General features: G+C 36.1%; 1 protein-coding gene across 1 annotated transcript in view; it reads left to right on the top strand.

Moving 5' to 3' along the window:
• Positions 1–10,731, top strand: part of AHCTF1 (AT-hook containing transcription factor 1) — an 84,162-nt gene that overhangs the window by 37,966 nt on the left and 35,465 nt on the right. The window contains exons 15-21 of the mRNA XM_004699964.2: positions 2,015–2,155; positions 3,889–3,993; positions 4,900–4,993; positions 5,782–5,905; positions 6,048–6,104; positions 6,815–6,961; positions 7,474–7,661. Of these exons, the coding sequence (XP_004700021.1) occupies positions 2,015–2,155; positions 3,889–3,993; positions 4,900–4,993; positions 5,782–5,905; positions 6,048–6,104; positions 6,815–6,961; positions 7,474–7,661 (856 nt within the window). The remainder of the gene's footprint in view (positions 1–2,014; positions 2,156–3,888; positions 3,994–4,899; positions 4,994–5,781; positions 5,906–6,047; positions 6,105–6,814; positions 6,962–7,473; positions 7,662–10,731) is intronic.

The following is a 10,731-nucleotide window of genomic DNA, read 5'->3' as shown; positions in this document are numbered from 1 at the left end:
GTTTACCTTCAAGCTTTTAAGACCCCAGACGCTATATCTTTTGTTTGATAGCCGGGCACCATCAGCTTTCTTCACCACATTTACTTATTCACCCGCTTTGTCTTCAGCAGTTGTGTTGGGAAGGTGAGCATCATAGATGTAGGCAACTTTCACTTGTCATTTAATGTTACATAAATTTAACCTCATTTTAAACAATTGAATTAACCCATATTTTAAAAAAATTCTTCATCAGAATTCCCTTCATTTGCTGCACCTGCAGCTTTTAATTCATTGAAATGGTTTCAAGTGCATTCATGCACTGAGGTAAGGCTAAATAACTATATGCACTAGTTCTGACTTGCCTATGAATTTGACTAAAAGGTATGCTTATATGTTCATAACCCACTGACTACTTATTCTGTAAGTAAAGCAAATCGGAATTTGATTGGAGGAAGGTATTTAGAATTAAGAAATTGTTTTCTGGAAAAATTACATAAATATTAAAATACTGAAATTAGTCATTAAAAATAAATTCCTTAATTTTTTATGTGTACTGATTATGTAGATAGGCTTTAGATCTAGAATATTTGAGTTTACATCATCTTTCTGATTTATGTTCACTTTATATTGAAAGTAAACCCCTGAGTTTCCCTTAATATGTTCATCTATAAAACGGAATAATGGTAGGACCGGTATCATAAAGCAATAAATTAGATGTATGTAAAATCTATGTAAAATACTCCTTATAAATGATAAATGCTCAATACTTACTACTGTTTTTTTGACCCAATTTAATTTATCCTGTTTTACAACCTTAAGACAAAGAAAAGCCTCCTGAAGAACTTTTTCAAAGATTATCATTACCCAACAACTTTCCCTACTGTTAGAACTATAGCTAAACATTTTAAAATAAATGGACCAATCAAAAACTTATATGAAATGCTATTTAAATAGGAGGTTTTCTCATTAAAATGTCCCTGATGGTAGAGATTTTTACATGATTTTTTTTTATAAATAGAACCACTCCTCTTTCTTCCCCAAAGTGAAATTGTCAAACTCAGCCTTGAGTTTAAAACAGAAGAAAAGCAGCAGTGTAGAAATTTGCAACTTTATTGTGGTAAAGTCTCTATATGTATTTTAATTTTAATGGCTCCCTCCTAAAACCCTGAAGTGAATGAATAGGTCTTATTGTAAAATATGTATCATAGACTTCAAAACATAAACTTATTTGAAGGGCGAACATTTTATGAATATAGCTTAACTAAAGACTTAAATGGAATCCAATTTACCTTTATTTCTCATTGTTTATTTCACTGTATTTTATTTATTCATTTTTAATTTTTATTTGAACATTTTAATACAGTATTTTTTTTCTTTTTAAGTCATTTTATTGGGGGCTTGTACAACTCTTACCACAATCCATACATACATACATTGTGTCAAGCACATTTGTACATTTGTTGCCATCATCATTCTCAAAACATTTTCTTTTCTCTTGAGCCCTTGGTAACAGCTCCTCGGTTTACCCCTCCTCCCTCATAACCCCTTGATAATTTAGAAATTATTTTATTTTGTCATGTCTTAGGCTGTCCTCTGCCTCCCTCTCCCACTTTGCTGTTGTCCATCTCCCAGGGAGGGGCATATGCAGATCCTTGTAACGGTTCCAGTAGGGTCATTCTTTATGTTTGTTTCATGGCCAATTTTTTTTTCTTATAAAAATCATTTTATTGGGGGCTCATACAACTCTTATCACAATCCATCCGTCCATCCATTGTGTCGAGCACATTTGTACATTTGTTGCCATCATCATTCTCAAAACATTTGCTTTCTACTTGATATCACTTCACCGCATTTTATATACTAAACTTGAACCCTCTCTTCAGACATCCTTGAAGGTATTTGCCATTTCCTCTATAAATCTTAATAGTTTATAGAAAATGTATGAGTGGTAGGAATTTGAGAAATTTTACATTTGTTGTTTTAATTCATTCAGTTTTACTCTATGGAAACTAATCTTATCTTTTACCTTTGAAAGGTACTCCATTGTTTGATGGTTCATGTCGCTTCATCGATACACAAACCTTACAATCTATCCAGCAATGTCATTTGCTTCTTAGCAACCTTAATACAGTCTTAAGCTGTTTTACCACAGAGGCACAAGAGGTCACTGAGAGAGGTATGCTCATATTTTTATATACCTGTGTGTCTTATCTTTTACTTATGGAAAGTTTAAAGTCTTGTGCCTTATTCTTATTAGATCGTTACTTGTCAGGTGCTAATGTAAGGGTAGCTAAGTTATTTACTCTACTTTAACCAGACTAATTTTTTCTAACCTTTTGCATATATTTACTTGCTATTATAGATCAAACTAAAATAGATGGAAGCTTATAATCAAAGGCAGACTTACTGCCATCGAGTCAGTTCTGACTCAGTGATTTTATAGGACAATAGCACTGCCCTTGTGGGTATCTGAGACTGTAACTCTTTACAGGAGTAGAAAGCTTTTCTTTCTCCCTAGGAGTGACTGGTGGTTTTGACCTGCTGACTCTGCAATTAACTGCCCAACACCCAATCCGCTGTACCAGCAGGACTCCTAAGCTTAGAATAGTTTACAAAAATAAATAAATGTAAAGTTACAGGAAACTGTCAGGTTAAGGCTGGATTCAGAAGAGGACGTTGAACACGGGACATCATATGGTAACATCAGATGAATCATGCCTGAAAGAAAGAGTACCAGAAAGATGTTTACTTGTGTTTTATTGACTACAAAAGCATTCAACTCTATGAATCATAACAAATTATGGATAGCTTTGAGTAGAGTGGGGATTCCAGAATTCTTCAATGTGGTCCTACAGAACTTGTACCTGGACTAAGACGCAGTTGTATGAACAGAATAATGGCATAGTTTAAAATCAGGAAATGTGTGTTGTGTCAGGGTTATATCTTCATTCCATATTTACTCAATTAGTATAATGAACAAATAACCAAAAACGGATTTATATGAAGAATCTGGCATCAGGAGTGGAGGAAGGCTCATTAACAGCCTGCAGTGGGCAGGTGGCACAACTTTGCTTGCGGAAAGTGAGGAGCCCTTGAAGCACTTACTGATGAAGATCCGAGATTGTACCCTTCCAAATGGATTACAACACAAAGAAAAGTTATGTTCTCACAATTGGACCAGGAGGTTACATCATGGTAAATGGAGAAAAGATTGAAGTTATCAAGGATTTTTTTTCTTGGTTGAATCCACAATAAATGCTTGTGGAAGCAGCTTTCAAGAGGTCAGATCTGGTTTGGGTAAATCTATTGCCCAAGGCTTCTTTAAGTGGTAGAAGGAAAGGACATGCACTAAGGTGCACTTGACACAAAGCATGGGTTTTTCAATAGCTTCGTATGCATGTGAAAATTGGACATTAAATAAAGGAAGACCAAAGAAGAATGGATGCCTTTGTGGTGCTGGCAGACTATTGAAAGGAAATACCATGGACTGCTACAAGCACAAACACATCTGTGTTGGAAGAAATACAGCTAGAATGCTAGTTAGAGGCAAGGATGGCGAGACTTCATTTCACATACTTTGGACATGTGAGGAGAGAGCAGTATATGAAAAAAGGGCTCATGCTTGGTAAAGTAGAGAGGCAACAAAAAAGAAGAAGGTGCCTCAACAGATTAATTGACACTGTAACTGCAATAATTGACTCACACACAAGAACAATTGTGAGGATGGCGTAAGACTTGGCAGTGTGTCCTGTTGTGCATAGACTCTGTGTGGGAACTGAGGTGATGGCAATTAACAACAAAAATTTTAATGAACAAGTCATATAATTTGAAAACTGTTGGCAATTTGGTTTTTCATTTCTGCCTGACTTACTCAAACCTAAGGAACTGGTATTCAACTCTCTTTTACAGGTCTGATGGATTTAAGAAATAAGCATCTGGTTTCCCAGCTCATCTGTCAGTATGCACAAATGGTTATTTGGTTCTCGCATTCTGGACTTTTACCAGAAGGCTTAGGTAAAATATTGACTTCATCTTTTAATAACATTCTAAAACTTTTTTTATATTCTCTATATTGTCACATTTTTCTTCTTTCACTGCTTATATTTCCTTCTCGTTGTACCTTCTTTTCTTACAATCTTCCTTGCTTTGTATCTTCAGTATTCCAGAGCATGCCTATTACACAGAAGATATTCCATACATATTTGTTGCATTAAATAACAAGTAAAAGAAAAGATTATTTGAAAAAACACAACTACTGAACATCTATTTAACAATATCACCATCTATAAAATACTTAGAGATTTGATTGTTAAATTATTTAACTTGCCGGTTTCTTTCTCCTCAAAGCCTCTTTTAATGTGGCTATTAACTAATATTAGCCATCAATTAAAACATACCCTTTTTTCTAACAATTTCTGCTGATAGCAACAATAAGAGAATTTGACTTTTACATGTTTGTTTATTTCAATGAGAGACTTAGACTGAATCAGAATTTAGCGCTTCCAACGTCTTACAGCATGGAGCATATTATATTTTATAAGTTGCTTACATCACTACATATAATTGCTGTTAATTATATTTTAAATAATTTTTTAGATTCTGACTTGAATAAACTGAAAATTTCTTTCAAAATTTTCATTTGTACAGATGAGTATAAAATTATTTTGTCAGCCTTTCTAAGGTGTTGAGCAAGCATCCTTGTTGGTTACAAACTTCATGAGAAATTTATTTTCTCATTTGTACATAGGTAAATAAAGATAAGTAGTGATTTGGGATTTTTTATGTTAATTAAATTCAGCAAGCCTGTGAATTACTTAACATTATAAACGTCCAGTAAAATGTCAATGTACATACCCTTTGTTATTGTTGGCGTATTTTGAAAACATTACTGTGTTTTCCCTAACTCTTAAAAAACTGTAGATGATGCTGTGCAGTTGTCAAGGCTATGCTACAACTACCCTGTAATTCAGAACTACTACACCAGCCGCCGACAGAAGTGTGAGCGTTTATCAAGGTATCGTACATCCAGAACCTTGACAAAACAATTTAGAAATTACTTCTGGGGGTCAAACTTTCTCAGATAAACCAATTTTTAGACTTGCAAAACATTTGAATGGGTGGAATTTTTGGTAAAATATCGGAATTTGTTATAGGAGTGACTCATTATTTGAGGCTCTATAATTTAATTCTATCCCCCCCCCCCAATAATTCTTGTTCAGAAAAAGACTAGAAGCTACCATTTATCATTATCTTTTACATTCTTTCCATAACAGGTACCTTTCAACCTTTGTTCACAGAGCTCTTGTTGAGTTTTCTTTATTTTGTTACGATTTTCTTCTGAAATACATAAATATTAACCTAGTTGGCGCCTTTGAAATCAACAAGCCAAAATAGCACTTTTTTAAAAATTGGGAGCTGATAAATATTTTATTCCATAGTTCAGACACTCAAGCAGTATTGTATAATTGCTACCACAGTTTCCCAACATTCTTTTCCATCTTGGGCTCCTTGACATCAGTTCCCGTTTACCCCAACCACCCCCACCCTCCCCGCCACTACCACTGTACCCTACACATGCACACACACACCTGCAACCCTTATTCTACCTACTTTCCCTATAGATTAATCAGTCCTCGGTTTCATATACTGAAAAACGTGGAATTCTTGTGATGCTAAATGGAGTCCAGTTCACCATTTTCCTCTCCCTGATAATTGGGATCATTATTTTTAAGATTTTAATGCTTATTATTTTGACAATAATAATTATCTTTTCTAGTAATCCTAATATTTTCCTTATTGCAGAGGGAAGTGGAACCCTGATTGCTTGATGATTGATGGGATGGTTTCCCAGTTAGGAGAACGAGTTGAGAAGTTGTGGAAACGAGATGAAGGAGGCACAGGAAAATATCCTCCTACTAGTCTTCATGTAGGTTTGCAGTAGGGATCAGACTTAAATCTACCGAGACTGCAAAATCGGAGTCGGGGGAGACACAGATTTGAAGAAAATGGGAATATGAATGTATAAATCTATAAAGTTCACTGATACTTTTATCCCTTGTTTTTTATAGGCACTGCTTGACATGTACCTACTTGACAATGTTGCTGAAGCAATCAAGCATTCTGTTGTATCCTTTAAAACATCACGTAGTTCCATGAATTACAAAAATCATAGGTTTTCAGAATTATAATGAAATGATCCATCATTTTAACTTATTGTAATTTTATGTTTGAATTTCTTTTGATGATTCTTAATCCAGAATCCGCTGGTTGGGTCCAGATGGTCTAGATGACCTGATTCTGTATGGAAACTCTGTATTTTTCTAGGGATCAGGTGTGGTTTTCATCAGATTAGCAAATGTGTGCAAAACACAAAAAGTTAAAAAATAACAGCTCTGAAATTATGCTGGCAAGTGTTAATGCTCAATAGGGCTAATTTATGTGCTGAGTAAGAATATATTATGGATTAATAATTAACTTTGGCATGATGTTTCAGGTCCCTGGTCTTTGAAGTAACATTCTTTAGCTTATGCCAGTTTTAAAATCCCATTTGTAATTTGTAAGGTGTACGATGTGCTTGCTTGAGGTGCCAAATTAGCTAAATAGCTAGAAGTCTGTCTATAGCTGTTTCTTTTTTCATTTTGCTACGCTGGTGACTTCATTGAAAAGCATGCTTGAGCATCTCTTGTGGTGATGTTTTTAGAAAGAATGGAATCAGCTGTGGGTTTTCTGCATCCAAATTATAGTGTTGCTGGGTGTTCAAGATGATCTTCTTAAACATGTAGGGAATTTCTGTTTGTTTTCCTTAATCCTCTTTTCTTTCTTAAAAAAAATAAAGACCATTTACTTGCTGCTTGATATTATGTATTCTTTTCCAAACAAAACGGATACTCCAATTGAATCTTTTCCAACTGCTTTTGCCATTTCTTGGGGCCAGGTTAAACTTATTCAAGGTTTTTGGCTGCTGGATCATAATGACTATGAGGTGAGTCTGTTGGTTGATTTAAAATGTGAGCTTTTGTAAATTAAGATTTTAAGAGAAAAAAACATAATTGGGCTAGATTTGTTATTACAGATGTGATGTAATGTAAGAAGGACTTAGTTTAGCCAGTACCATTCACCAAACACTGTGTTGGGCAATAAATAAAACTACAAAGATAAAACATTTTAGAAAGCAGATTTCTAACTGTCTGAAGAAGAAAACAAACAATTATTAATAGTGAGAGTATAGTCATTGTTATATTAAAGATATGTTTGCATTGATACATAGGATTATTTTATATAATAGATAACTGAAATCACACAGTGGAGACTATATTTTTTTAAATATACCATAGATTAACGTAGGTCTTTTTGGTTTATATTTAAGCTGGTTTTATCATAGTTTTGAACTACCCATTGTGTAGGGCCTGCACTGTTGAAAGCTTAGCTACTTTTTTCGAAATGCAGAATACAGATGCACAGAGATATCTAGCACTTTCCATGCTATGTTTGCAGAGTGCTTTGGATCTTCTGTTTCACCCGGCTACTGCAAAACCTGTGGCATGGCAGCATTCAAAGATGATTCAGGCCTTCATGGCTCAGGGCGAACATAGACAAGCCCTCAGGTATATTCAGACAATGAAGCCTCCGGTGTCCAGTGGTAATGATGTTATTCTTCACCTCACTGTTTTGCTTTTTAATAGGTAAGTTCAAAACTTCCTAATTTTTCTGTGATGAAAATTGGATAGCCATTTGCCGTTTGCCATTTCAGACATGTTTTTGTGTACAATTCAGTGACATGGTATAAAACTATCACCTCTATCAACTTCCAAGTTTTTAAGCCACCCTTAACAGAAATTCATTATTCCTTAAAGTAGTACCTCTCAAGTATAGGAAAACTTTTTCTTTGCAGTCAGACTTAAATGTTAATATTTTTGAATTTGTATAAAAGCTAGAAGCAATGGGTATGTATTGGGTTATATTACATATTGCGGCTTTTGATCTTTTAATATCCTGAATATATTTTATCTAGAATGAAATGAATAAAAAGTACCTTGAGTAAACAGAGAAACCAAGTTGGAATTTAAAAGTCTGTCTATTGATAGTTGACAGAATTGACTCTCCTGAATGGAAAATGAAGGGTTGAATTTTGCTAAAGTGGAGAGGAAAAAGGAAGCCTAATAGAGTTTATAGGTTATCTTTTCTGAGGGTTTGCTACAGTGATGGTGCACCAATAAATATTGTGTTGCTAATATTGACTGCTTGGGAATTGCAGTTATTTACTTTTGATTTTCATCATTGCATTTGCCACTACATCCTCATAGAAGTCTTCAATGATTTAATGTTCTTTAATCGGGGATTTCTACTTCAGTAAAAAGTTACAGGGGCAGTTCTCCCCTGTCCTACAAGTTTTCTTTGAGTTGGAATCAACGTGGTGGCAGTGAATTTGTTTTGTTTTTAATTAATGTGCTGTATTTGCAGTAAATAAATAGCATGGGATGCCATGTCGAACTTCTGGCTTCCCACATACCACAAGGCAGGGGTGAGACGTGCCTTCAAGTTCCATCCTTCTGTACCTTTTTCTGGCAGCAACCAGTCCTCTCATAGCACACTGTACTTCTATGTTGGTTTACATCATTTATTACAGTGGCCACACAACCCAGCAACAGGCCTCAGCCAGCAACCAGGTCTCTTTCTGGTCCTTAGCCTCTCAGCCACGTGATCCTTTGGCCTATACCTCCCTCGACCAGGAAGCCTGCCTGTCACTCTGCCTCAGTCCTGTAGTCTTTGGGTCAGATGAGGAGAAGGTACCCTATAGTCTCGGTGCTGGCCCTTTTAGTCTCCATGCCACAGTCTCTGGTGCCTTTGATCTCAGTCCCTATCACCACAGGCAGAGATCTCAAATGTACTCTTCTGATCTGGGGTAATTTTTCTGTCACAGATGGATCATGTATAGAGAGGAATGGCTTTAATGGAGGTGTGGTTTTTACTTTTTAGTAGACCATACCCCCAGAGAAACAAAATCACAACCTCTAGAGAACACCCTCCAAAATAGGATTATAGTTATAGGCATGGAGTCCAGAAGTGTAGTCCATTACATAAGGAGTAATAGCTAGCAGGGCCATATTAACTGATTACATCTCAACAGAACAAAACACTGCTGGGTCGTTCACTACCCTTTGGACTCTTGGTATATTTGAACCTATTGTTGGAGGCACTGTGTCAGCTCATTGAGTCTCCTTTTTGCTGGACTGCTCTCCTGAAAACATCTCCAAAGTATTTGAGGCAAAGTCACTTCTGGGGCACTCATGGCCTTCTGCCAAGACAGGTTTGTCCGTTGTTTTGGAAGTTCTTAGAGGGGCCTTGGTGGTTTAGTGTTCACGTGTCATGCTATGATCCCGTTGGTTGGCAGTTTGAAACCAACAGCAGCTCCACAGGAGGAAGACTGGTCTTTCTGCTCCCATAAACAGTTACACAGTGTTTGCTGTATGAGTCAGCATTGACGAGATGACAGTGAGCTTGGTTTGTTTTTGGAAGTTCTTCATATTTTTTATAATCTTCACCAACACCATAATTCAGATGCCTTAGTTCTGTGGTCTTCTTTAGTCATTGTCCAGTTTTTACATGGCTCGGGTCATGTGCATCTTTGCTCCTTAAAGAGGTTTGCACAGCAGATTTGCCCAATGCAATATGTAGTTTGATTTTTTGACTTGATCCAAATGAAAATGCAGATACTCAAAAACTTCAGTAAATGTGTCAAGCCCTCTTCATGTTCCTCTGTCAAGGTTGTAAGTCAGTTCCATATTGAAGGTTGGAACTGAGCCTTCCTCCAGTCCTCTGTTCTCTGCATGTAGTCTGGCTTCTCAGAGTAGTTGCTCAGCATACTTACTTAATAAGGGTGTTGAAAGACTACATCCTTGACACTCACCTTCCCTGATTTTAAGCCATAAAATATCCCTTTCTATTCAAACAAATGCCTCTTGCTCTCGGTACAGGTGCTACATGAGCAAAATGGAAGTGTTCTGGAATTCCACATTGTTCACAATGTTATCCATAGTTTCCTGTGGTCCACACAGTTGAATGTCTTTGCATAGTCAATAAAGCATAAGTAAACATTTTTCTAGTGACCTGCCAGGATCCAAATGATGTCGGCAGTGGGAACTCATTCCATGTCCTCTAGAGAATCCAGCTTACGTTTCTGGCTGCTCCTTGTCAGGGTACTGCTGACCGTTTTTTAATGCTCTGAAGCAAAATACTATTTAAATGTGACAGATGATAGTGTTTCATAATTTCTGCTTCTGTTGGGTCACCCTCTTCAGAGTGGCCATAAATCAGAATTTCTTCCATTCAGTGGGTTGGCTAGCAACCTCTCAAATTTGTTGGCATAGACTAATGAGTGCTTGTAGTGCTATATCCGTTTGTGTGAAGCATTTCAATTGGTATTCATTCTGCCCATTCCTGGAGTCTTGTTTTTCATTAATGATTTCAGTGGAATTTGGACTTTTCCTTCAATACCATAGTTTTGGTTTGGTTTTTATCAAATGCTGCCTCTTGAAGTGGCTGAGTAGATCATTTGTTTTGTATGGTGACTGCATATTCCTTCCATCTTTCTTTTTTTGTTGTTGTTTTTTTTTTCTTTTTTAACATTTTATTAGGGGCTCATACAACTGTTATCCCAATCCATACACACATCAGTTGTGTAAAGCGCATTTGTACATCGTTTCTCAAAACATTTTCTCTCCATTTAAACCCCCGACATTAGGTCCTCATTTT

The sequence above is a fragment of the Echinops telfairi genome, unplaced genomic scaffold (genome assembly GCF_000313985.2).
Source record: "Echinops telfairi isolate 266 unplaced genomic scaffold, ASM31398v2 ScPeMD7_7424;HRSCAF=8462, whole genome shotgun sequence".
Taxonomy (NCBI): domain Eukaryota; kingdom Metazoa; phylum Chordata; class Mammalia; order Afrosoricida; family Tenrecidae; genus Echinops; species Echinops telfairi.
Note: the sequence above shows the minus strand (reverse complement) of the source record. Positions and strands in the feature narration are given on the sequence as shown.